General features: G+C 44.4%; 1 protein-coding gene across 1 annotated transcript in view; it reads right to left on the bottom strand.

Annotated features, from left to right (window-relative positions):
- The window catches only part of DNAH8 (dynein axonemal heavy chain 8), a 591,778-nt gene that overhangs the window by 453,803 nt on the left and 110,167 nt on the right, over positions 1-27,808 (bottom strand). The window contains exons 16-18 of the mRNA XM_077812184.1: positions 26,263-26,398; positions 20,715-20,902; positions 13,760-13,840 (exon numbers count right to left, since the gene is read on the bottom strand). Coding sequence (XP_077668310.1) covers positions 13,760-13,840; positions 20,715-20,902; positions 26,263-26,398 — 405 coding nt within the window. The remainder of the gene's footprint in view (positions 1-13,759; positions 13,841-20,714; positions 20,903-26,262; positions 26,399-27,808) is intronic.

The following is a 27,808-nucleotide window of genomic DNA, read 5'->3' as shown; positions in this document are numbered from 1 at the left end:
TTTGACCCAAAGGCTCTCCTGAAATGGGTTTGTGGTTGTATCCCCTCTTACCACAACACTGCTAATGTTCAGCCCCCTCCTATGGTTATAGCTAAGGCTATGTTTTATTCACAGGTATTTTTAGTAAAAAAGTCATGGACAGGACACGGGTCTTAAACAAAAATTCACAGGCCCATGACCTGTCCATGACTTTTGCTAAAAATATCCGCCGTGACTAAAACTTGGGTCGTGGGTGCTCTGGGGGGGCAATCTGGGGGCACCGCGGGTGCTGGGGGAGGTGACCCGGGACCCCCGCTAGTACTGGGGTAGGGAGGGTTGAAGGGGCTGGCAGGGGCTTTCTACCCGGCTCCATGTCCCTGCAGCTTCTAGGCGGCAGAGGCAGGAGCCAGGACAGGAGCTCTTCCGCTGCTCCCGCCACAAGTGCTGCTTGCCGCAGCTCCCACTGGCCAGGAAATGCAGCCAATGGGAGCTGTGGGGGTGGGGTCTGTAGGCACCAGCAGAATGCAGCGCGGAGACCCGCCCCCCCCTCGAAGCTGCAGCCCCCCCCCCCCCCGACAGGTAAGCACACCCCCCGAATCCCTGCTTCTAGCTCCCTCCCACACACCCAAACTTCTGCTGCTGGCCCAGGGCCTGCCCAAGCCGCACAGCCCCTGCACCAGCACCAGCCGCTGCAGAAGTCACATTGGTCATGGAAAGTCACAGAATCCGTGACTTCCGTGATGTTCATGACAGACTTGCAGCCTTAGTTATAGCGCTGTAGCAGGGCAGTCACCCTGCTCTGATTTACAAGGAGTTAAAAGCCAGCCCTTGGAGAGGGCTCAGAGCCAATCAGAGAAGGCTGGGAGGCAGTCAATCACGGTCAGGCTGGGCCCTATAAAAGGGCTGCAGGGCCGGAAGGCAGTCAGTCTTTCTCCAACCTTGGAGAGAGATGGATCTGGTTGCCTGAAAGAGGAAAAGGGTTCCTTGGACAGTGTAGTGCTGGGGAAGGACAGGAGGAGCTGTGGGAGCTCCAGCCTGGCAAACCCCCAGGCAGAGGCCTTGCTGTCAGGGCCGGAAGAGGTATTAGGGCTGTGGGGAGGCAGCCAGAGGAGGAAGAGGCAACAGGTTCAACCTCCTTGCCGATGATGAGTGGCCACTTCAGACTGCGGTTTGCTCCTGAAGTAAGGGGCTAGATGAAGACTGGCAGTGGGTCACTGAGGCGAGGTGGGCTTAGGGGAGGATCCTTTAGTGTTGGGGTACTGCCGTGGGGCAGTACCTGAGAAGGGGCATCGCAGGCCAGGAGGGACGTGGGGCCTGAGGTATAGTGGGTGAAGATTCATAATGGAAAGACAAGTAGCGACAGCAGGAGAGATGCCGGCCAGAAGGAGACGCTCCGAGGCTAGGATGAGCTAATTCCTGGAAGCACCGTGGCGATGACAGCATGACCTGTTACAAGTGCATTCTACTAAATCACAATCTACTTCCATAGCCCTGATGACACTGCGAGACATCCACTGAAGAAATATGCAAAACTATCACGTGGGGTTTGGTCCGTACCTTCTTAAAATATTATGCTGTAGTACATGCCTCTAGAGCAGTCACCCCCTTTGGTACTGCAGTTCTACAAGCAGTCTTAGATAGGACTCAAAAGCACCCACTTTCTTTGGGGAGTATTGCTTCAAAGTGGAGCGCCCATGAAGACGTTATTCACAGAATGAGAATTTAATTATTCTGTACAGTAACTGGAGTTCTTTGAGACGTTAGTCCCACATAGGGTGTTCCACTATCCATCCTCCTTCCCTTCTGCTTTGGAGTCTTTGCCTTGCTGGACTTCACAATAGAGAAGGAACTGATTCATCCATCACAGCCCTATACACCCTTGGTATAAGGCACAAGTATAGCTAGGGTGCATGTTGGACCAAACAGGCACTGCTACCAAAAGTCTCTGATCAATGGTGCACAGGGTGCACTTTTACCAGAAGTGGAGCACCTGTAGGGACATTACTCAAAAAAGAACAAGAATTTCTGCTATATGCTGGGATGCTAATTGGTTTGAGGAGAAAGACCTGGATGTATTAGTCGATCACAGGATGACTATGAACCACCAATGTGATGTGGTTGTGAAAAAGACAAATGCAATCCTGGGATATATGAGATGAGATATTTCCAATGAAATAGTAAAGTATTAATGTCATTGTACAAGGCACTAGTAAGTCCTCATCTGGAATATTTTGTACAATGTGGTCACCCATATTCAAGAAAGATGAATTCAATCTGGAATAGGTTCAGAGGAGGGCTTCTAGGGTGATCAGGAGAATGGAGAGACCTATCTTATCATAGGAGACTGAAAGAGCTTGGCTTGTTTAGTCTAGCAAAATGAAGGCAGTGAGGAGATAAAGAAGTTACTCACCTTGTGCAGTAACAATGGTTCTTCGAGATGTGTGCCCCTATGGGTGCTCCAACGTAGGTGTGTCTGTGTCCCTGCGCTGCTGATCACAGACACTTTGGTAGCAGTGTCCATTGGGCCCGCACATGCGCTGTCTTTCCTTGTGCTGCGCCACAACGCTAGTTGGTGCACACAGGCTAACTGTCCTCAGTTCCTTCCCTATCGCAGGGTCATAACAAGAACTCCAAAGCAGAGGGGAGGAGGGCAGGTTGTAGAGTACTCATAGGGACACACATCTCAAAGAAGAAGAAGTTACTCACCTTGTGCAGTAATAATGGTTCTTTGAGACGCATGTCCCTGTGGGTGCTCCACTTTAGGCGTCGGTGCATTCCTGCACTGGAGATCAGAGATTTTAGGTAGCAGTGCTCGGTCCGAGAGTGCACATGCAGTAGCTGTCTCGCAGTGTCATTGGCGCCTCTTGCAGTGCACGCATGACCTGACCCCCTCAGTTCCTTCTCTACTGCGAAGTCTGATAGCAAAAACTCTGAAGTAGAGGGAAGGAGGGCGGGTAGTGGAGCACACACAGGGACACACATCTTGAAGAACCATTGTTACTGCACAAGGTGAGTAACTTCTTCTTCAAGTAGTATCCCTGTGGATACTCCACTTTAGGTGTCTGTAGAGCAGTGCCCTACTGTGGATAGTAGGGGCTTTGGAGTTATGTGTGTAGTGGTCAAGAGCACGGTAAGGCCAATTATGGTATCTGACATAGCACTTCGGGGATTGCATCATGTTTAGCAAAGGTGTGCTTGGATGCCCAGGTGGCAACTCTACATATCTCTATTAAGGGGACATTCTTAAGGAAGGTTATTGATGTAGCACATCACATGTAGAATGAGATCTGAAGCCTGAGGGAGGTTCTTTATTGTGTAGTTGGTAACAGGTTTGAATACAGGTGGAGATCCATTTAGATAGTCTCTGGGTCGATACAACATGACCCTTAGATCGTTCTGTTGTGGAGATAAACGGTCTTGGTGATTTACAGAATGGTTTGGTTCTGTCTAAATAGAGCGCTATGGCTCGCCTGACATCAAGTGTGTGCAGGTCAGCCTCTTGTGAATCCCTGTGTGGTTTAAGGTAAAACGTGGGTAAGCGTATAGTTTGGTTTACGTGGAAGGATGTAGCTATTGTCGGCAAAAAAATTTGGGTGTGGTCATAGCATGATTTTCTCCTTAGTTGTAGGGAGGTTCAGCCATCAGTGCCCATATTTCATTCACCCTTCTGGCTGATGTGATGGCCACCAGAAACATGACCTTCATTGACATATGTAGGAGAGAGCAGGTCGCTAATGGGTCAAAGAGTCGTCTGGTCAGGCATTTGAGTACATGATTCAAGTCCCACGGTGGTGTAGGTTGTTAAACTTCCTGATACATGTTCTGTATACCCACTAGGAAATGTCTCATGATTGGGTGAGCAAAGACTGATGCCCCCCTACCTTATTGTGAAAAGCCATAATGGCCACTAGATGTACTTTGATTGAGCTTATGGTTAAGCCCAATTGTTTCAGTTCTAGTATATAGTCTAATATAGTCGGTAGAGGTGCCATGACTGCATGTCTTTTTTTGTTGGCACCGTATCGAGAATCTCTTCCTCTTCTGGAGGTAAGTATTTCTATTGGTAGATCGTCTTCTGTTTAGCAATACTTTTTTTGAACAGTCTAGTTCTCCATGTTGAAACCACGTAGGACCCATGCTTTGAGGTGGAGCTTCTCTGGATTCGGATGGAGTGTTCGGCCCTTGTTCTCTGACAGAAGTTCCGTCCACAAGGGAAGCATTTGTGGAGCACACACTGCCAGGCGCGACATGTAAGGGAACCTAGTCTGTCTGGGCCAGGTGGGGACAATCAGGATGATTTGTGCTCCGTTGGTCCATATCTTGTGAATGGCTCGCAAGATTAGGGGTATCGGTGGGAATGCATACAGTTTGTTGCTGATGCAAATAGTTCTATTGATGGGTAGCCCCATTTCTGAAATATCGTTTTGAGGATACTGTCACGTATTTCCCATTCGTGTTCCTCTGAGAAGTGTCTGCTTAGTGTGCCCACTGTTGTATTCTGGCATCCCGGTAGGTAAGATGCCGTAATGTTTATGTTGTTGCAGATACAACTCCTCCACAATTTCAGGGCTTCTGTGCCTAGAGTGCAAGAGCGAGCTCCTCCTTGTCGATTAATATAAAACATGCATGCAATGTTGTTGGTTAGTATGCAAATTGATTTGTTTTGTATGACTGGCAGGAAATGACGGCATGAGTTGTGTACTGCTCAGAGCTCTAGGAGGTTGATGTGAAGTGGTCACTGACCACTTGCCCTGTGTGATGTGGTGGTCCAAATGAGAGCCCCAACCTATCAGGGACATGTCCGTTGTGATAGAGAGTGATGGAGGGTCCTGTTGAAAGGGGATCCCTGTGAAGACATTTTCTGATTTCATCCATCAGTGTAGTGACATGATGGCCTTGTTTTCTGGGCATATAAACAGTGCTCAGCCAGCCCTGAAGACAGCGCATATGGAAACTTGCATGCCTTTAGATGAACGTTGTGGCCACCATATGCCCCAGGAGCTGAAGGCAAGTCCTCACTGAGGTTTGTGGACTGGTGGTGATCATGGAAATGTGTGTGTTCATTGTCATAAACCTGTTGTTTGGTAGTATTGCTTTGGCTTGTACGCAGTTGAGGTAGGTTCCAATGAACTCCAGGTGTTGTGTCGGGGTTAGAGTTGATTTCTTTGTTAGAGAGTTCTTATCTGCAACCCTCATTTGTGGAATAGCTCTATGGTTGTTTGTACCATGTATGTCGCCTCTTCCCGGGTCATACCTTTCAGTAGGCAGTCATCTAAATACGGGAAGATCACCACTCCTCTGCGACGTAAGTGTGCCGCTACTACCACGAGTGTTTTTGAAAAAACTCAAGGGGCAGTGGAGACACCAAAGGGTAGGACTCAGTATTGGTAGTGGTTGGATCCTACCTGCATGAATTGTCTGTGGGACAGTTGTATGGTGATATGAAAATATGTGTCTTGAAGATCGAGGGTTGAAAATCAGTCCCTGCAGTCTAGTGCTGGTATTATTGTGACCATTTTGAACCTGTGGTTGCATATGAATTTATTTAGCTTCCTAAGATCTAAGATGGGTCTACATCCACCGCTTTTCTTTTTGGTGAGGAAATAATTTGAGTACAAACCCTTCCCTTTGTTTTGATTTGGAACTCGTTTCACAACACCCAGGTGTAGGAGGTGGTCCACTTCCTGTTGTAGGAGGTGCTTGTGAGAGGGGTCCCTGAAGAGGGATGGAGAAGGGGTGGGGTGGGATGGAGAGGAAGGGGATGGCATAACCAGATCTTATGATCTCCATTGGTCCGTTGTTATAGCTGCCCAAGCGTGGCAGAATGGGCATAAGTGGTGGCCAAAAGTTTCGGTAGGAGCGCTATAGTTTGGGGGAGGTCATTCAGACCTTCAACCAAGACTTCAAAATTGATGCTTGGTTGTCAATGGTAGAGAAGATGAGGTCTGATGTTGCAGGGCTCTATGACTTTGAGGGCATTGTTTATTCCAGCTGTGGTCAAAATGCCACTGTTGTTGGTGGTGGAAAGATGTGTTTCTTGTTTTTTGATTGGTGTGTATCAGCATCATTTATTAGGCGGGGTGTATATGCCTAAGGTACATAATGTGGCCCCAGAGTCCTTCATTGTATGTACGACCTCATCTGTTTTAGAGGAAAAGAGCCTTTCACCTAAAGTGGAGCACCCACAGGGATGCTTCTTGAAGAAGAACCATTGTTACTGCACAAGGTGAGTAACTACTTCTTCTTCTCCTTCTTCGAGAAGTGTGTCTATGGGTGCTCCACTGTAGGTAACTTCTGAGCAGCATCCCTTTTGGAGGGTGGGGACTTCAGAGTTGGGTCAATTACAAATGACAGTACTGTGGAGCTGAAGATAGCATTGGTGGTGGAGTCCCCAGTGATTGCATAGTGTTCTGCAAAAGTGTGGGCTGATGCCCATGCACCACTCTGCAGATCTCTGAGATAGGGACAACCTTGAAAAAAGCGACAGATGAGGAGACTGATCTTGTGAAGTTTGTATGGATCAAATCTGGAGGGGTCAATTTGCAAATGTCATAGCACTGTCTGATCCAATTCAAGACTCACTTAGAGAGTCTTTGGGCTGATATTGGTGAGCCCTTGGATCTATCCGCCACAGAGAGGAAAAATCTGGGGGATTTTCTGAAGGCCTTTGTCTTATCAAGGAAGAAGGCCAGGGTTCTCCTAACGTCTAGGGTATGTAGTATAGCCTTCCTATTGTCTTGGTGAGGCTTGGGGTAGAAGACTGGAAGGTGAATTGACTGTTTCATTAGAAATGGGGAGGTTACCTTAGGGATGAATTTTGGATGCAGCCTGAGTGTAACCTTGTTTGGAAAGAATACTGTGTAAGGAGGATGCACCATCAGAGCTGCTATCTCCCCTATTCTTCTTGCCAAGGTGATTGGTATCAGGAAGGCTGTTTTCACTTGTAGGTATGCTAATGAACAGGTGGCAATGGATTCAAAGGGGGTTCTAGTCTGCCCTTTCAGAACCAAGTTTAGGTCCCACATGGAGGTAGGAAGTCGAGGTGAGGAAAAAGGATTATTATACCCTTAAGGAACCTTTTTGTGGTTGGATGCAACAGCACCGTGTATCCCTCTGAGTTGGTGAAAGGCTGTGATAGCTGCTAGATGGACCCTAAGAGTGTTTAGGGATAATCCCAATTTTTATAAAGCACAGGGCATATTCCAGAATACGTGGAAGAATTATTGATGTTGGAGAGATTTATTGGGATGTAGACCAAATCTGAAACCTGGACAATTTCTGCAGGTAAAGTATTTTGTGTGGATAACTTTCTACTGTGTAATAGGACCTCTTCTACTTCCTTTGAGCATAAATTTTCTAGTGCTGGAACCATGAAGGAACCATGCTTTGAGGCAGAGCATCCCTAAATTGGGATGTAGGGTACGCCTATCAGCCTGTGAAAGGAGTTGTGGAAGAGTCGAAAGAGAGATCGTCAGGCATGTCGCAAGCTGTGTCGGATAAGGGTACTCGGCCAAGTAGGAGCGATCAGATAACGTGAGCTCCATCCCTTTTTATTTTTAGCAGAGCCTTCAGCAAAGGAGGAAACAGATGAAAGATGTAAAAAAGGTCTTTGTCCCAGGGGAGAAGAGCATCACCCAGAGAGCGCTGGAACAGTAGCACGGACACTTCTTGTTCTGGTAAGTGACAAACAGGCCTATGGACAGTGTTCCCCATCATGTGAACAGAGTGTGGAGTACTGACAGGTGCATCTCCCACTGATAGTCATGCAGGAATTTGCGACTGAGGTTGTCTGCTGTAGAGTTCTGCATGCCAGGGAGGTAAGCTGCTGACAAAATGACGTTGTGAGAGATGCACCAATTCCATAGCCTCATTGCTTCCACACATATGGAGGGCGGTCTCCTATGCCCCAGCGTTTGATGTAGTACATGCAGGCTATGTTGTCTGTTAGGATCTTTGTATGTGATGCTGCTATCAGCAGGAAGAAATGGGCATAGCCATTCCTGGCCACCCTCAGTTCAAGGAGATCGATGTGTACAGATATCTCTGTAAGTGACCATTTGCCTTAGTAGTGAGGCTGTTTAAGTGCATGATCCACCTTATGAGTGATGCGTCAGTAGTAAGGAGCAACAATGGTGACGTGCACAAGAAGGGTATCCCTTTGCACATAGTGGCTGGGTCCTTCCACCAGCCTAAGGATGCATCCGATGAAGTGAGCTGTAGCTCACGAAAGCTTATGCTCAAATAAATTGGTTAGTCTCTAAGGTGCCATTAGTACTCCTTTTCTTTTTGCAAATACAGACTAACACGGCTGCTACTCTGAAACCTCTAAGAAGTTGTTGATCCTGGTAGATACTGACAGAGGTTTCTCCACCCTGTCCCTGTTCAGTCTAAACTGAACTGAACCATAGTTGGAGGTATCACATGTGGAGTCTGGCATATGGTATCATGGTCGTGCCCACCACCATATGCCCCAACAGTTGGAGACAGCAGCATCTATCTGGTATTTGTGGACTATGCTGAGCTGTGTCTATGAGTGAGATCAGGGATAGGAACATGTGTTGAGGTAGGAAGGCTTTGGCCTGTAGAATATCCAGGTCAGCCCCTATAAATTCCAGGTGTGGCACTGGCGTGACTGTTGACTTCTAGGTGTTGATCTGAAAGCCCAGTTCTGTACACAAGTGCATTGTGGTGTTGATGGCTTGATGAGCCTCTTGGAGCGATTGAGCTCTGAGGAGACAATCATCCAGGTATGGGTAGATCATTATCCTTTGCAAGTGTAAATGAAAGGCTATCGCTGAGAGAACACTTGAAAATACTCTCGGGGCCGATGAGAGATTGAAGGGGAGGACTCTGTATTGGTAATAGTCATGTCCCAGAGAGACTATGAGAAATCATCTGTGATTCAGTAGTATTCAAATGTGAAAGTAGGCATCCTGTAGGTCAAGAGCTGAAAACCATTCTCCCTGTTCCAGTGATGGAATAATTGTCAATAATGTAACCACCTTGAACGTCCGAGCTTCGATAAACGTGTTGAGAGCTCTGAGGTCCAGTATGGGTCCCCAATCTCCCTTTCTTTTGAGTATTTGGAAGTAATGAGAGAAGAACCCTTTGCCTCAGATGTTGAGGTACTGGCTCTATAGCTCCTAATTGGAGCAATCTCCTTTCATAATAGACTCTTGTGAGAAGGGTCCCTTAAAGAGGGATGAGAAAGGGTGTTGTGGAGGGGGTAGAGAGGTGAAGTGCATGGAGTATCCGAATTGGACGATCTCTAAGACCCATTTATATGACATTATGCACTCCCCGGCACTGCAGAATATTGGCCAAATGGCTGCATAATCATAGTCATTTGTGGGAGTTGTCTTGCGGCACCTTGACCTGCCCATCAAAAGTGGTGCTTAGAGGCAGGGGGCTTGGTCAAAGATTGTGGACTGGGCAGTTTGCATTTTGGGAATTTTCCCTTTTTTCCATTGTGACTCATAATGGCACTGTGATGGGAATTGAGTCATATATGGCCTGTGCTGGGATTGGGGGAGCTAAAGCGTTTCTTTTGCCCCAGTGTACAGATTCCCAGTAACCAAAGAGTGGCCCTGGAATCCCTCAAGTTATGAAGGGAGGCATCAGTCTTCTCTGTAAGGAGCTTCACACCCTCAAAGGGGAGATCTTCTACTGTGGTCTGCACCTTCTTTAGGAATGCTGACAAGTGGAGCCATGACACCCGTATCATCACCACAGCAGTGGAGATGGATCTGGCTGCCGTGTTGGTGGCATCGAGGGCCGACTGTAGTGATGTTTTTGCTACTAGTTGTCCCTCCTGAATGATGGCCTTGAAGGATTCCCAGTGACTCTCTGGCAGCTTAACAATAAAGTTATTCAGCTTACTGTAATTCATCTAATTGTATTTTACCATGAGCGCCTGATAGTTGGCAACACGGAATTGTAAGGTGGCCAAGGAATACGCCTTCCTGCCAAAGAGATCAAGGCACTTCCAATTTTTGCCGTATGGCATTGAACTGGAATGGTGCTCTTGGCCACAGAAATTCATGGCATCCATCACAATGTTGTTGGGTGGCGGGTGGGAGAAAAGAAACTCTGATTCCTTTGCGGGGACATATTTCTTGCCTGCATTCTTGTACATCGAGATTACCAATGCCGAGGTTAGACCCATTTTAGCTGGGTCTAAGATGGCTTCATTAATTGGGAGGCAATCTTCAGAGAGTATGACAAGTAAAGGATATCAATGAGCTTGTAGTGCATCTGCTACTTTTTTCGCCAGCTCCTGAAACAGACAGAAGTCATCTGCCATTGATGGTGGTGAAGGCATGACCACTTTGTTCCGGAAAGAGGAGGATATGCGTTTCGGTGTTATGTCTTCCTCTGTGTCAGCTTTTTGTTCCTCCATTTCTTGAGGCTTTGAGACCCTAGATGCTGTGGCTGAAGGAGCATGCCAGGAAGCTTGTCGGGTGATGCTTGATGCTTGCGAGGCTGGCTGTCAGGGTGCCATCCAAGGGTACCAGTATGGCCATTGTGGTGGTATAGGATCTGGTGGAGATGTCAGTGGGTGGCCATACCAAGATGGTGGTGGTGCCATCTGCAAGTACATTCTTGGACCCTGTTGATAGTGGTTCTCATATGGAGCTTCGCAGGAGTACTGTGAGATCTCCTCTGGCTCACTGTCCAACCCCTCACTAGACAATGGAGGGGCATGGCATGATTGTGGGGATATCCCCCGTGCCTGGCAAAGACTCAGTGCCATGATGTCGGTATGGAGGAGCGAAGACTCGGATGCCTCTAGCATGCAGAGGTCTCCGGTACTGGTGAAATTCCATCAGACCAATCATCCCGGTGTCGTTGCCAGAGGGGAGAGGAAACCATCACTGGTCTCTCTGGTGCTGGTGGACTCCTGTTGCTGACAGTACTGAGGTCGACTCGCATACCGGGAACATCTTTCTAGGATGTTTGCCCTTATCTTTTGGTGATGACGATTTGGTGCCCATGCCCAAAGGGTCCATTGGTTAGATATTGACGGTTACCATGAGGCGAGGGTGCCATGTGGTCTCAATGTCAGCAGTGCTGAGTATATTGAGCGAGATGGCGATTGCTTGCGGCTACCCCTAGGCTTGCTGAGGGGACTTCTGACTCTTTTTTGGACTTGTGACAGGAGTCCCAGACCGCTTCCTTGATTCACTGCCCTTCAAGGTTGAAGGTTGTGGGGGAGACTCACGACTGCCGGGAGGTTGAGATTGAAGAGCTGCCTCCATGAAGATAATTTTTGGCACAGTTCTCTGTTCTTGAGGGATTTCCGTTGGAGCTGCTGGCAGAGGGAACAATTTTGTTGGACATGGCCCTTGCCAAGGCAGCAGATGCACTGAGGGTGCTTGTCAGCGACCGGGATCACCTCGCTGCAAGTGCAGCACTTCTTGAAGCCTGGGGAGCTGGGGCATACCCTTGGTCAGGGGGTCCCCCAACACCAAGGGTTGATAAAAGAACAAAGTCCTTTCTTTTTCTCTCTCTCTCTCTCTTTTTTTTAAGGCACGGCTAATGGAAAAACAAAGATAATAAAGAAAAGAGGCTTTGAGGAAAGCTAAAAATTAGCAACTGTAAAGGAGTTAATGATCCGCGAATGGACAGCTAAAGTTCTGTCTCTAGCCAAAGGTGGTTGAGAAGGAGAGACAGTGCATGCTTGGGTCCAACAGACACTGCTAGTTCTCCAATCATCAGTGCAGGGAATCAGACATAACTACAGTGGAGCACCCACTGGGACACTACTCGAAGAAGAAATAGCTGCTCTCTACGAAAACATGGGTGGGTGGGGCGGATAAACATCAGGGATGGAGAAAAGCTATTTAAGCTAAAGGACAATGTTATCACAAGAACAAATGGCTATAAATTGGTCATGAATAAATTTAGGCTGATAATTAGAATAAGGTTCCTAAGAATTAGAGGAGTGAACTTCTGGAACAGCCTCCCAATAGGAGTAGTGGGGGCAAACAATCTAACTAATTTTAAGATGGAGCTTGATCAGTTTATGAACTGTATTAATAGGACAGGGTCACCTGCAATGTTCCTGCTAATTTTTTCCTTTCATGTGAGGAATGAATTTTGTTAGGTGCACCAATATCAAGTTAATGTGCGGATGTGTGCCACCGGTAGAAACAAAAAAAAACCTAGATATAATATATATTTTTAAAAGTTACCATAGGGATAATTACTCCAATCAGGACAGGTTAAGCATTTTAGAACTCAATAAGCATAAGAGAGAAATAAAATTATGAAATGCATAGACTAGTCAAAAAACTAAAATAACAGCACTTTGAAAGAATAAAATTACAGAGAATATATGTACATTGCAGGAAGTACCAAGAAGTAACAACAACACAAGTATGGGCTGAGAGGTGAGTGTGTCAGAGACTGTGTGTGTGTGAGAGAGAGAGAGAGAGAGAGAGAGAGAGAGACTGTGTGTGTATATGCTGGCTGCTGGGGAAGTCTGAGATCTGGTGAGTGCCTTAAAGAGACAGTGTATGAAGGCTCAGACTGCAGCAACTGCCAACAGCTCTCCAGCTCCTGAGCCCTGCCCCACCCCCAACCCTGGCTCCATGGGGGTACATAGGTGTGGGGAGAGGGACAAACAAACAAACAAACAAACAAACAATCTGTGTGTGTGTGTGTGTGTGTGTGTGTGTGTGTGTGCGCGCACGCGCTGACTGTTGGGGAAGTCTATGACTAGGGCCCTACCAAATTCACGGTCCATTTTGGTCAATTCAGTGTCACAGGATTTTAAAAATCATAAATTCAATGATTTCAACTATTTAAATCTGAAATTTCACAGTGTTGTAACTGTAGGGGTCCTGACCCAAAAAAGGAGTTGTGGGGAGGTCGCAAGGTTATTGTAGGGGGGTTGCGATACTGCTACCCTTACTTCTGTGCAGCTGCTGAAAAGCTGGAAAGCTGGAGAGTGGTGGCTGCTGGCCAGGAGCCCAGCTCTGAGGGCAGAGCTGCCACCAGCAGCTGCAAAGAAGTAAGGATGGCATGGTATGGTATTGCCATCCTTATTTCTGCGCTGCTGCCTGCAGAGCTGGGCCCCCAGTCAACAGCCGCCGCTCTCTGTCTGCCCAGCTCTGAAGGCAGTGCAGAAGTAAAGATGGTAATACCATAACCCCCCCCAAAATAACTTTGTGACCCCCTTGCAACTCCCTTTTGGGTCAGGATCCGTAATTTGAGAAATGCTAGTCTTCCCAGTGAAATCTGTATAGTATAATGTAAAAGCACACAAGGCAGAGGGCAGGAGCAATGTGGCTGCAGATCTGGGAGAGGGGCACCTGAACACACGCCACCGTACATGCCTCTGCTAATCAAGTGTATGTCACTTGATTCACTCCTGGGCGGCTGCGCAACCAGGCAGCTTAGGGGGAACACATCTCACCTGCAATATAAGGGACTGGACTCAACGTCCTAGGAGGTCCCTTCCAGGCCTATGTTCCTAACTGAACACATACACTGCTTTGGCAATCTAAATAAGCCTCAAAGTGGGAGTAAGCAATCTTTATACTGGTATAAAGTGGCCTGACTGTAAATGAGAATCTGGCGCACTGTGTTATTCACTTGCTAAATCACAACATTACATAATCTGCGATGGGTCTCCCAGGCATTAGTGAGAATCAGTAAGATTATACTGTGCAGAACTGTTTAACTTGGAATCTTAATGTTAAGAAAATTACAAACAATTCTAAAGCTACACTAACTTCCAGTATATTCAAATAAAAATATATTTAGCATTACCAACCTTTCTCATTTTTGGTGCCATCAAATTTACGAACGCTGTTGGTATTTCCTGACACAAATCTTCGTAACATTGGAGAAGATTCTGTTAATATTAAAACATGACAATTTCATTAGCAATATTTTTTAAAATATTTTTCTTTATTGAAGATTTTCATAGAAGCAAACCAGTAGAAATAAAAACAAATCATTATAATGGACATAAGAAAACAGGACAATGGTACAGAACATATTCCCCCAGAATATTTCTAAATGCAAAATTTGACATGAACACTTACAATATTTATCTATTTGTTATCATCAACGAAAAACAGCAAGATTGTGTTTTCCTGTGTGAGGTGTGTGAGTGCAAAAGAGAAAGAAAGAAAAAAAAGGGTACTTCCCACCTCACATCTCCAGTCCCTATGCACATGTCCCAGTCAAAATACCAGTCCTTGTGCTTAGGAAGCACAAAACACCAGTCCTTGCTCAAGACTAGTACCAGAAGTGGCAGTAGCCTCCCCATAGGAAGCAGAAAGAGGCAGGACCATGCCCTCTCCGACACTGAACTAAAGGCCCTAGTTCTTACATATAGTAGTTAAAGTTAAAACTCACTTCCTGCTATCAATCCAATTTTCAGCACCCTCCCATCCTGTCCCCATCTTCAACAAAAAACAAACAATCATGAAATTTCACACACTACATCTCATCCCAAAGGTAGAAGTTTTCTGGCAAATTTGAAACAAATCTCATAAGAAGTTAGGGGTTTCCCAATATTTAGTTTTCAGAGGTTTTCCTATTGCATTTTTGGCTCACGATATCTCCAAAACAGATTTACATAAAAATTCCAAACTGCTTCTCCAAAACTCCCTAACAAGTAGAAATGCCTTTGAAAAAGTAAACAAAAAGATTGCAGAGATATTTAAATATCACCAGAATATAAAACACACATATATACACTTAAAAACCCCACTAAAAGAATAGGCAGTTGTATTTTATGAAGGTGTATATACTTGTATCTTTTAAAGAATATATATAGTAATGCATGCATCTGTTTATCGCATGTTTTGCAAAGCATGCATTGCACATATGGGAGGACTGTCAGGTAGGGAACCACTTGTAGTGCTGTCAGATCCAGTCTAGAAGGAGATAAAAAGGGGAAAAATTACACGGGGAATTAGCATGTCTACATGGAAAACAAGAAGAAGGAAGTAAATATGCAGAGATGGGCAGTTGTCTGGGATAGAACAGGGTTCATTTCTGGGAAGCTAGCAAGATCCACCAGGGGCCATGCATACCTGAAAGGTCCAGTGAAGTCTATGCATGGTTTGTCAGGTCTGTAGGAGTCCCTAAAAGGCCTGCAAGGCATTCTGACACTACACAACCTTAAACATATTTAAGGAAATTCCCAAGCAAAAATATTAATTAACCTTGAGTACTGGTTTAAAGAACCAATTTTTTTTTCAGCAAAAAAATTAAACATTTCAGTTTTCTAAAAGCAACCCACAAATATTATTAGGAAACTCAGAAATTCCTAAGTAAAGTTCTACTGAACAAAAAAACCTGTAACAAGCAAGGACCTAAAAACAACCTGAAATTTAGGACAACTTTATTTATCTATCACACTGGTTAAGATTAAGATATTAGGATCTGATTCAGCATTATGTTACTTCAGTTTTAAATCAGTGCAACTCCATTCTGGATTGTTTTTTAACGGAGTTCGACTGACTTAACTCTGTTGTAATGCAGTACCAAATCAGTAAAAACTAGCCTGGGATATCTGGCCCCAGTATAAAGATGATCCTCTGATGCTGCACAGCCAGAATACAGACTCCAGCATTACTCCCCTCATGTCTATTAGCAACACAGGGGGCATGGCCAATAAAAAGGGAGAGGAAGAATGATTTTATGGTTAAGGCACTGGACTGAATTTGGGAGAACTCCATAATGTAAATCAGAACTCTTAACATTAAATGTTATACAGAGGCTTGGAAGGATTAGATTTTTATCAGTAAGTGTTGAGTTCAAAATATGCATATGAACTGACAAAAAAAATCTCCATTGATAGTAATTAAAATTTACAGATACATACGAAGTAAGAAAAATGCTGTTTGAGAGCTTAGAGTTTGATGTAAAGATATTTATTTTGTACATTTTTATGTTTTGTTGACAATTTGTATTTCAAAGGATACAAAGGTTTAACTTTTTGAATTTTAACATCTTCTATCATTAAATAATTGTCTGTCTTGTACGGTTATCTGACACCCCTCCCATAATTTCCCACAACTGTGAAAATTTAAATAGAAAAAAATGCTTAAAAAGAAGAAGTTACTCAGCTTGTACAGTAACAATGGTTCTTTAAGATGTATGTCCCTATAGGTGCTCCAGTGTAGGTGTGTCTGCGACCTGTGCTTCTGATCAGAGATCTTTGGTAGCAGTGTCCATTTGCCCCACACATGCATTCTCTCCCCCTTGTGTTCTGTCTCAAGGCTAACTAGCACTGCATGGGCGAACCATCCTCAGTCTCTTCTCGACCGCGGAGCCCTCACATTAAGAACTCTGAAGTAGAGGATAGGAGCATGGGTCATGGAGCACCAATAGATAGAGGCTTATGAATGAGAATGTGGATGGAATCGCAGAATCAAAACAACAATACAGAATCCAGTCACAGCCCCAGGGCTGGAGGAGGCTCTGCCACCCCGCTGCAGCCCCAGGGCCAGAGGAGGGCTCTGCTGCCCTGCCCATGGCCCCAGAACCGGAGGAGCTGTCTACCGTCCGTGGCCCCAGGGCCAGAGGAGCACTCTGTTACCCCACTGCAGCCCCAAGAAACTCTCTGTCCCGCCCCAATGTAGCCCCAGGGCTGGAGGAGTGCTCTGTAACCCCACCACAGCCCCGGGGCCAGAGGAGTGCTATAACCACCCTGGCCATGGCCCTGGAGCAGCTCTCTGCCCCATCTGAAGCCCCTAGAAGCTCTCTGTGGTCCCCTCGCCCCCATTCCCCCCTCCCAACGTGGCCCCATGGCCGGAGGAGTGCTCTGCCACCCCACCGCAGCCCTGGGGCCAAAGGAGCTCTCTTCCCCCTGCCCCCGCAGCCCTAGGGCCGAGGAGCTCTCTGTTGTTCCACCATGGCCCCATGGTCATGGCCCCGGGGATGAAGGAGGGCTCTGCCCTGCCCACAACCCCAGGAGAGCTCTCTGTTCTGGCCATGGCCGTGGAACTGAGGTGCTCTCTGGCCTGGCCACAACCACTGGTGCAAGTTGCTATCTGCCCCAGCCTTGGCCACAGGGCCAGAGGAGCCCTCTGCCATAGCCACAGCCGGGGCTGGAGGAACTCTCTGCGCCAGCCACAGCCCTGCGGGAACTCTCTTCCATGGATTCGGCCATGGGGGCAGAGGAGCAATCTGTTCCAGTCACTGCCACAGGGCCAGAGAAGTGCTCTGCCACCCTGGCCACAAGTACAGTTTATGTACTCTTTGGCTAGGTGGCCTGGCGACAGGGAGATGCATGCCATCTACTGCCTCACTGCAGCTAAGAGAAAAGGAGTACTTGTGGCACCTTAGAGACTAACAAATTTATTTGAGTATCCGATGAAGTGAACTGTAGCTCACGAAAGCTCATGCTCAAATAAATTTGTTAGTCTCTAAGGTGCCACAAGTACTCCTTTTCTTTTTGAGAATACAGACTAACACGGCTGCTACTCTGAAACCTGTCATACTGCAGCTAAGAGAACTCCATTGCGGCAAAACCATCCACTATGTACTGCACATTATCCAGAGTCACTACCCTTCTTAGCAAAAGTCGATTAATGGCCCTGCATACTTGCATTACAACAGTTCCGACACTGGATTCACCAACTCTAGATTGATTCCCCACTGACTGGTAGCAGTTTGGCATTGCACACTTCCAAAGAGCAATCACCACTCACTTCTCCACTGTCAGAGCAAGTCTCTTTTTAGTGTTGCTCTGCTTCAGGGCTGGGGAAAGCTCTTCACAAAGCTCCTAGAAAGTGGCCTTCTGCATTCAAAAGTTCTACAGCCACTGCTCATTATCCCATACCTGCAGAATGATGCGATTCCATCAGTCAGTGCTTGTTTCCCAGAACCAGAAATGGCACTCCACCATGTTCAGCGGCTGTACGACTACCAGAAGCAACTGGAAATTGTTTAATTCTATGGCTTGCAGCAGGACTGCTTGAACTACATTGCAACGTTTCACTCAGTGGTTCCTGTCTCAGCTCTGGAAATACTGCAGGATAAGGTGTGAGGTATTTGTAATGCTCACCACAAGAGTGCACAGCTGAGTGGGGACCATGCTTCTCGGGCTATGGCATATGCATGGCTAAGCCAGGCTTTTGTAAAAAAGCATGAGAAAGTATGTGTTGTTTACCATTGATATCAGGGTAGGGAGAGAGGGAGGGAGGAAGGAAACTGCATCATGGAAGGCTGAAGCCATATTCCCATTCCCCCCTGCGACAATATTTTGGTACCATGAGGCGTTGCAAGCCCTTCCTAAAACCACCTGCAGCTAGTTATACTGTGGCATAGCTACTCATGGTGCACTGCTCTGTGCATTGATGCAAGCACTGCTAGTGAGAACACACCCCATTGACACAATGGGCGTGGTGTGGACATACATAACCAACTTAATTACTGTGGCAGCTGGATCTCAATTTACATTAAGTCAACTTAACTTTGTAGCATAGACGTGCCTTGTGAGTGTGCATCTGATGTTAGGAAGGCTACTGGGAAGGAAGCGCAACACTTAAATCCTGGTCTTTTTATCTTCGATCGGCCATTGAAGTATTTTCCACATAGGCATTTCCTGGTATTGGTTCCTATCTAAAATCTTAACTATGTAACTATATACAGGCTAACTAAATCTAGATGTGTTAAAAACTTGGCATTTAGTTCGTCTAAGAAGGATCTGGACCAATGATCCAGAGAGCTTGCTAAACAGTCACTGACAGCAGTTGGAACAAACTGAAGCAGGTGAAGCACCACACATACGTCTTTTTTAGCCTTGCCTGTAGAACTTTTAGGAACAGAGAAGTGAGGAGAAAGGCGCGCAAGTGCTCCAACGGGCACTGCTAGCTACGTTTCTGACATTAAAGCAGCACCAGTCAGTGCATCCCATGAATGGGATTATGTAGAGGCCACTAGAAGAAGTGAATGTACAATAATTTTACTTCACTGAACAAGTCATGTGCAGTAGTCATAAAATTATTACATCTCACTATTTTCAGGTTATTACATAGCATCTCCATATCCATCACAATGAGGACGTACACAAAACAAAACAAAAAAAGGTATGGAGAAGATTGACTGACCATTTCTATTTTCATAGATCTTAAGGTCAGAAGGGACTCTGATCTCTTGCATACAAGAGACCATTACGTTTCACCTAGTTACCCCAAAACTGAGCCCAATAAATTGTGTTTGACTAAGGGATAGCTTCCAAAAAGGCATCCAGTCATAATTTGATGACATTAAGAGATGGAGAACCCTCCACTTCTCTTGGTAGTTTGTTCTAGTGATTAATCAACCTCATGGTTAGAAATGTGTGCCTAATTTTTAATGTTAATTTATCTGGTGTCATCTTCCAGCCACTGGTTCTTGTTACCTCTCCTTCTGCTCGATTAAAGAGCCCTTTAGTACCCAGTATTCTCCTCCCATGAAGGAGCTTGAACACTGTAATTAAGTCACCTCTCAATCCTCTTTTTGATAAATTAAACAGATTGAACTCCATAAGACTTTCACTCGAAGGCATTTTCTCCAGCCTATGTATCATTTCTCATAATCTCAGGAACAGAAGGATATTCAATTAAATTGATAGGCTGCACATTTAAAATTAATAAAATGAGATACTTTTTCACAGTACTTAATTAGCTAGTGGAACTCACTGCCATAAGATATCATGGAGGCAAAAAAATTAGCAAGATTAAAAGAAGGTTATTCATTTATATGGATAATCAGAACACCCATAATTAAAATAGTAAGGATTAAAAACAAAAGAAGGTTTTTAGAAGGGTTATACACACACACTTGCTTCAGGGCATAAGGAAAACTCTAACCAAAGTCATGAAGAAACTTTCTCTATGGGCAAGGTTCTTTGAACCTTCTCTGAAGCATCCATTACTAGATACCATTGGAAATAGCCTTCTGAACCACGGGTCTTATCCAGAATGGCAATTCCTATATTCAGTAAAATCAGCTATCTGGCATCCTCTCCTACTTCTCCACAGTCTTTTATCCTATGAAAAAGCTCTCTATTATCTCTTCCGTTTTTCCCTATCCTCACCTTAATTCAGGCCTAAAATCTAGATGTCTTAATGCTGAAACTTGAATGGACTGTTTCCCTGTCTGCAGGCATTCCTCACTGTGTTCTTCATATGCTACTGTACAAATGATTATAAAGCTTTCCAGATTGTATTGCATAATCCACAGTACAGTAGTGCTCTGATAATTCAAAGAAAGATGACATAGCCTAGTGCACTATGGACCAACACTGAGAAAGTTCGGCCCAAGATCAGAATTAAGGTAAGAAAGATCAGGGAGCTGCAACCAAAATAGAGGAGAGGGAGAAAGAGGCTCTGGAAAATTGCAATGAATGAAGATAAATACCCCCTCCTACTCATGTGTCCCACCAAATCCATTCTCTCTATATTAAATTATATGATCCCCAATCTTACCACTCACACAAGCAGACAAAACCTTCCAAATACCAAATTTCCCCTTAACACAAAAACACCTCAGTTGTCAAACTGTCTTATTCACCAACCTTTTTCCTGAAAATTGGTGATAAGCCAAAGAAAGATTTCCCATTTTCTATTTTAAAAAAATCTGGCTCCTCTTAATTAACATTACTGATATAGAGTCAGGACTCAAAATGTGGTATTAAAAGACCAGTATGCAGAGTATGGCACTATAATCTAGACAATAATAGTTATTTCTTTTAAAAAGAAATGGTGGGTTTTTTAACTTACCTCCAAATACAATTTGTTTGTCTTCAGAATATTTTCCATTTTTACTACCCTCTTTGCTTGCTCTGGTACTTCCAGACCCATCTTTATCATACACTTAGTCTCGCGGACAATCTCTAGAATTTTGGGATCAAAATTAACAAGCAACTTCCCAGTTTCAGGATGACGTACCAGTAGTGTAGCTTGTAATGCTGCAAGTAAATTAAAGTATATTTTAAAATAAATATTCATAACAATCTATCCGTTGTTTCTATTGTATAATGAGTCCTTATTAGACTTGAGAAAATGTGAATGATTGGGCATGAAGCAGTTATGGGCTCAATCCTGCAAGGACTTGAGCACCTTCAGGAGTTGCTCAATATCTTGCAGGAACAAGTCCAAGAAGAAGATAATACTGAGATAGGAAGATTAAGGAAAAACAAAGCCAGATAAAACCCAAAATGTAAGGATAGAAAAATCCATTCCTGCAATCAGACCACACATGTGGGCACTTTTTTCCATGAGGAGTTCTGTGGGCTCCATGTGAGCACAAAATTCTACTTGCTTGGATCCATTTTCAGAGTTAAAGCCCAGTGGTTTGTTCTATTTTCTGTCTCTGATAGCAACCTGTACGATCAAAGTTGATGATAGTGTGAACTTCAGTCCAGCAGACAAAGGTATAACAAGAACCAATGACTGGAAGTTGAAGCTAAATAAATTCAGACTAGAAATATGGCACAACATTTTAACAGTGAGGTAATTAAACACTGGAACAGCTTACACTGGAAATGTTTAAATCAAGATTGGATGTTTTTCTAAAATATATGCTCTAGTTCAAGCACAGCTATTGGACTGGAAGCAGAAATTAATATAGAGAAGCGCTATTGTTTGCGCTATGCAGGAGATCAGGCTAGACCAGCGGTTCTCAAATTGTTGGTCAGGACCCCAAAGCGGGTCATGACCCTGTTTTAATGGGGTCACCAGGGCTGGCATTAGACTTGCTGAGGGCCAAAGCTGAAGCCTGAGCCCCACTGCCCAGATCCGAAGCCAAAAACGAGTCCCACCACCGAGGGTCAAAGCCCAAGGGCTTCAGCCCTGGGTGGCAGGGATCAGGTTACAAGCCCCCTGCCTGAAGCTGAAGCCCTTGGGCTTCAGCTTTGCTCATGCCCAGGATGGTGGGGCTCGGGCGGTGGGGCTTGGGACTGCAGGGCTCGGGACAGCTCAGGCTTCAGTCCCCCATTCTGGGGTCGTGTAGTAATTTTTGTTGTCAGAAGGAAATCATGCTGCAATGAAGATTGAGAACACTTGGGCTAGATGATCACAATGATCCTTCCTGGGCTTAAAATATATGACTATGAATCAGGACACCTCAACATGGTTTAGAGGCATTTAAAGTATGTTGAGGTGCCCTGATTCATAGTCATATATTTAAGCCCAGTTAATTGTTGCTTTCATGTTGCACCATATCTATAATATGATTGTAAGCTTTTTCAGAGCAGGATCCATTTGGTTAAGCATGTGCTTAAGTCTTTGTAAGATCGGGGCCTTCCATTGTAATCTCTTCAGAGATGACTGGTTTGCTTTATGGTGCCTAACACACTTTTGGAAACTCGGTAAACAAACACATTAATAATAATGTTTTAATTGCTAAAAAGTCATGTTATCGTATATCTGGGAGATTTTCTTTTACATATTACTACTTTAGCTAGTTGTACTATAATTCCTATTCAATATAACCTACATAACTAAAAATGTAATGTAATACTAAGATAATTATGCTCAGGGCTGGCCACAACATTTTGGCACCTGAGGTGGGGAGCTCAAATGATGCCCCCATGCCCCTTTGCTTGGGCCAAAACTTTGAAACGTCTCAATTCTGCCTTCTTCCTGTTCTACTCCTTTCATGGTATGCTCTGCTACCTACCCCAATAAAGGAGAACTAACAACTTAAAATGCCTTGTTCAAAAATTTGAAGTAACACTTAACTTTCACATGCATCTGAAGAAGTGGGTATTCACCCATGAAAGCTTATGCTCCAATACATCTGTTAGCCTATAAGGTGCCACGGGACGCTTTGCCACTTAACTTTCAAACGCATGAACAGCAAATATAACTTTTCTTGTCTGCATAGTAAACACTGGCATTTTTATCTGTTTGAATAATCAAAGTGGTGCTTTCCGTGCCTTCTTGGTTGCAAAGATTTGAACTGCTTCCTGCTGAAGGTCCACAGTCTGGGCCAGCTCATGCTCTGTTGAGATGGTTGCAAGGCCGACCAACCTCTCCTGTGTCATTGTGGAGCGTAGATGTGTTTTTATTAAATTCAGCTTGGAGAAGCTGCATTCTCCACTGGCAACTGTTACAGGAAGTGTTAGAAGTATGCGCAGAGCAACAAAACCGTTTGGAAAGAGGGTGATCATTTTATTTGTGCACATATATTCCAGAACAGCCTTTGGAGTTGATCCTGCTGAAATGTATCTTGAAAGGGCTTTCAGTTCATCACCTAAATCACTTGCATCAATATCGTGCACGTCATCATGTGTCAACAATGTCTCTAGTGCCCAGCATTGCTGGTGAGGTCTTCTTCAGGTATAGTGAGGAGTTTTGGAATATTATACAACATCTCAAATATACTGCTGTGTTCCTTGCACTGCATGAAACGTTCTTTAACTGACTGTATTGCACAATGTAGCACCTGGTTAAAAAATTCAACTTTGAATTGTTGTTTGGGGTCTCTTATGGAATTATTCCGTGTCTCATAATCAAAATGTCTTCTTCTTCGGTGACTCTTGTATTCTTGAATGGGTGGGAAAATAGCTTCAGTGTGAAGTTCCTCTCCCAACTTCTGTGCACTCTTCAAAACATTTTGAAATCCCTCATCTGACCGGTAAGACTGTAGGTATGACTTTGCTCTGTCCAGTTGTTCCATTGCTCCAGATATATCAAGGTCAACACCTTGGAGTCTCTTGCTTACAACATTTATTTCAAACAGTATGTCATGCCACAACACTAAGCCACACAGAAATTTGAAGTTATATATGTTTCTGGTGATTCCATTTCCCGCTGCCACTGTTCCCCCACGAACAGTTCCTGTCATAGCATTATCCTCCATAATGGCAACTATGGCAACATCTATCTTCTCAATTTGGTGTTTGATAGGCTTTGTTGCCTCCACTCGACTTCCCCATCATGTGGCACTCTGTGGTTTCAGTGTCAGAGAGGATGTTCCCAGATGTTGCTTCAAAATTTGACATTGATGAGTTGATGCAGAGAAAAATACATAGATGCTTTGAATTACATTAAAAAATTCAGCAGCCTCACTGGAAGTTGATGCTGCATTATTGACCACCAAGTTCAGTGAATGAGAACTGTGTGGGACAAAAAAAGCTCGAGGGTTTAACTCTCGGATCCGTGTCTGCACTCCTTTGTTATTTCCTCTCATGTTGGCACCATTATCGTAGCCCTGACCTCTCATGTCAGCTATCGCAATTCCCATATCTTCCAGCTTTTTAGGAAGCTCACTTGTCATACCAGCTTCTGTAGTATCATCAATGTCAATAAATTCTAGAAAATGCTCTCTGACAGTCACCATTGCCAGGACATTTTCACTAGGTTCTCTTGTTCTTACAAAATGCACCATTAAAGTCATTTGTTCCGTATCGCTGATGTCAGGTGTGCAGTCCAGAAGAACAGAGTAATATCTTGCTGACTTCGGATCTACCACAATCTTCTGCTTGACTTTTGTTGCCAGTAACTGTATGATCTCATTTTGAATTGTTTTTCCAAGGTAGTGTGTGGGTGGTGACTCTTCTTAGATGCTCCTGGAATACAGCATCAAACTCAGCCATCAGCTCCACAATTTTAATGAAGTTTCCTTTGTTTGGCACACACAGCTGATCTGAAGTGCCACGCAGTGCTAGGTTTTGGGTAGCAAGCATTCTCACCATAGCAATGAGCCTTTTCAGAACATTTTGCCAGTAAACAGACTCTGATGCAATCTTCTCTTGAGGCGGATCATCTATGGTGGCCTTTAACCTTAGTCTCATCTCAAGCTCTTTCCACCTATGGAATGCTCTCTCGTGATTTGCTACCTTCTCATGGCATGCCAGATTTCTAACCAGATTTTTCCAGTCCTTTGTTCCTGTAGAACCCAATGTGGCTGGAACATTAGACTGGAAGAGTTGGCAACAAAAACAGTATGCAGCATTCTGGGGTTCTGAGTACATAAGCCATGGCCTCTCCACTTTGTCACCATTGGGGATTTCACGCCAGTAATGTGTTGAATGGAAATGTCTATTTTCATTGTCTTTGGGGAACATGAAGTTTTTCACTTGCTGTGGCCAAGGCAGTACAAGGAAGTCCCTCAGGCTACTGCTCAAATGGGTCCACAGTCCTGGATCGTCTAGACTTAAGGAACTAAACTCAGCAGCAGCTGTTTCTTGCGCCTCCACCACACTCTTCTCTGATCTACACACTTTTCTTCAGGAGTGTGTATGGTTACATCCATTTGAGATGGAGATATGGATGCTGCAGTAGCTGCCAGGTCACCTGCACTCTGACTAACCGGAAGATCAGGCATCTCCTCACCACTCACATCCTCACTGGGGCCGGAAGGCTCACCGTGAACATTTGTGTCTATGTATCTCAGGAGAGCTCCTTCCTGTTTAGCTAGAAAAGCTTCCTTTGCTTTCTTTCTTTTTCTGACTGCTGCCCCAGAGGGGCATTTTCTTCTTTCACTTATGACTGCTGTTCTGTGCCAGCTATAGTGGCTCTCAACACTCAGTTGAAGGGAACAAAAAAGCAGGCTGGTAGCAGGGGCTGAGTGAGGGAAGAGATCAGTGTCTTAAGGGCCTAACTGGCTCCTACTACTTCGGTTGACTGCCTGTTCTCCTCAAGTGGGTTCAGGGAAGCAGCAGGAAACAGGAAGCTCCTTGAGAAGCTGGTGTTAATCAGTCCAGGCTCCTGGGGATGCTAGAGAGGTACATAAGAGGTTCCTCCTCCTCTCTCTCCCTGCCTGCTACTTTCTGTTATTCCCTCTCGCCTTTTCTCCTGCCTGCCTATTATGTCTCTTGTGCCCTCCTTCCTCCAACACAGCACTCCACCATCTCTGTGCATCTAGAGCAGAGAGAATACATATGCACCAGCAGCAGACATAATTTTCTACACTCTGGGTCCTAGTGGTGCCCCCCCCCCAACAGTCTGGCACCTGAGGTGGCTGCCTTAGTTCGCCTCCTGGTAAGGCCAGCCCTGATTATGCTTTACAAATAAATCAATCATTGGCCTCACCCTGCAAGTAGTTCTGTATTGTAAACCTCTTCACCCACACAGTGGTCCACTGAAGTCATTCAGAGGCAGGGGTCTGTGCTATCATGTATACTTGCAGGAGCAAGACTATCATTTGCACATTTTAAAGGCTAAAATACTAAAAACATATTTAAGTTGATTTTCTATAAATCTAGCAGTTGTCAACAACATATAAGAACAAATTGCAATAAAACATTATAACAGGCAGAACAAGGCTGATGTGAAAAACTTACACACATTTATTAGAAGTCTTACATACCTAACTACTCACCATATTGTAGCTGTGAAATTTCCTTCACCCAAGCCATGTGATAAAGTACCTCAAATTCCACCAATACATAGGAAATTTTATTGAATAATCGAACCACTGCTTTACCTTCTGGACTTGTCAAAATATCTGAATGTTTCTATTAAAACATTGCAAATTAAAATTATAAACATATCAAACAGCAGTTTAACTTGATGTCAAATGAAAATTGTTTAAAATGATTTACTATGAATTTTTGAAGCTTTAAATCTCAAATTAAATTTATATTTAAAGCATGCTATCAAGTAGACTATGATCCAAATGTATGGCCTGCTGAAATCAATAGGAGATTGACCTAAGCAATAATTAAAAAAAACCTCTGCATTTTTAAAAAGACTACATTAAAAAGTGACAACTTTATTGTGCAAAGAACTTATAACTTCTGTTGAAATGGATACTCGGCACTACTCAGGATTTGGATTAATCTGAATAAAGGAGATTTTTGAGGCTAAACACACACAAATTTCACTTTTATTATTTCTTTAAATAATTACATGAAAAGCAATTAAATTTTTCAAATTGTAAATAATTTGGATTACAAAAAATGTCACATACAAAGTTATTAAGCAAATATCAAGGTGCTGTGTTTTTTTTAATTTGATTGAGAACTTTCATTATATTATTTGAAAACCAAACAGGATAGCACCTTGCTAGATGATGGGCAGAGCATAAGTCCTTCCTTACTGACTGGTCTCATCCTGCCTCATAGGTGCTATTGATTGGAATGATGAAATATATCTTCAAATAATACTTCATTCAAAGACCTGAAAACATTTACTCGGTTCTCTGAAAACAGCTGCTCAATGTGTAGCAGCAGTCGAAAGGGTAACAGAATGTTAGGAACCATTATGAAAGGAATAGATAAGACGACGTATCATAATTCCATTATATAAATCCATGGTACACCCGCACCTTGAATACTACATGCAGTTCTGGTCACCGCACCTCAACAAAATATATTAGAATTGGGAAAAGGACAGAGAAGAGCAAAAAAAAAAAAAAAAATTGGGGATATGGAACAGCTTCCATATGAGAAGACATAAAAAAGACTGTGACTGCACACTTGGAAAAGAGACAACTAAGAGGGAATATTAGAGGTCTATAAAATCATAAGTGGTGTGGAGAAAGTGAATGAGGAAGAGTTATTCACATAACACAAGAACCACTGGCTACATGGAGGGTCACCCAATGAAGTTAATAGACAGCAAGTACTTCTTCACACAATGCATGGTCAACCTGTGGAACTCATTGCTAGGGGATGTTGTGAAGACCAAAACATATAATTGGGTTCAATAAAGAATTAGACAAGTTCCTGAAGGATAGGTCCATCAATGGCTATTAGCCAAGATGGTCAGGGGTGTAACCCAGTGCTCTGGCTGTCCCTTTGCCTCTGACTGCCAGAAGCTGGGGCTGGATGACAGGAGATGGATCACTCAATTGCCCTGCTCTGCTCATTCCCTGTGAAGCATCTGGTACCAGCAACTGTCAGAAGACAGGATATTAGGCTAGG

The sequence above is a fragment of the Eretmochelys imbricata genome, chromosome 3, assembly GCF_965152235.1.
Source record: "Eretmochelys imbricata isolate rEreImb1 chromosome 3, rEreImb1.hap1, whole genome shotgun sequence".
NCBI classification, from domain to species: domain Eukaryota; kingdom Metazoa; phylum Chordata; order Testudines; family Cheloniidae; genus Eretmochelys; species Eretmochelys imbricata.
Note: the sequence above shows the minus strand (reverse complement) of the source record. Positions and strands in the feature narration are given on the sequence as shown.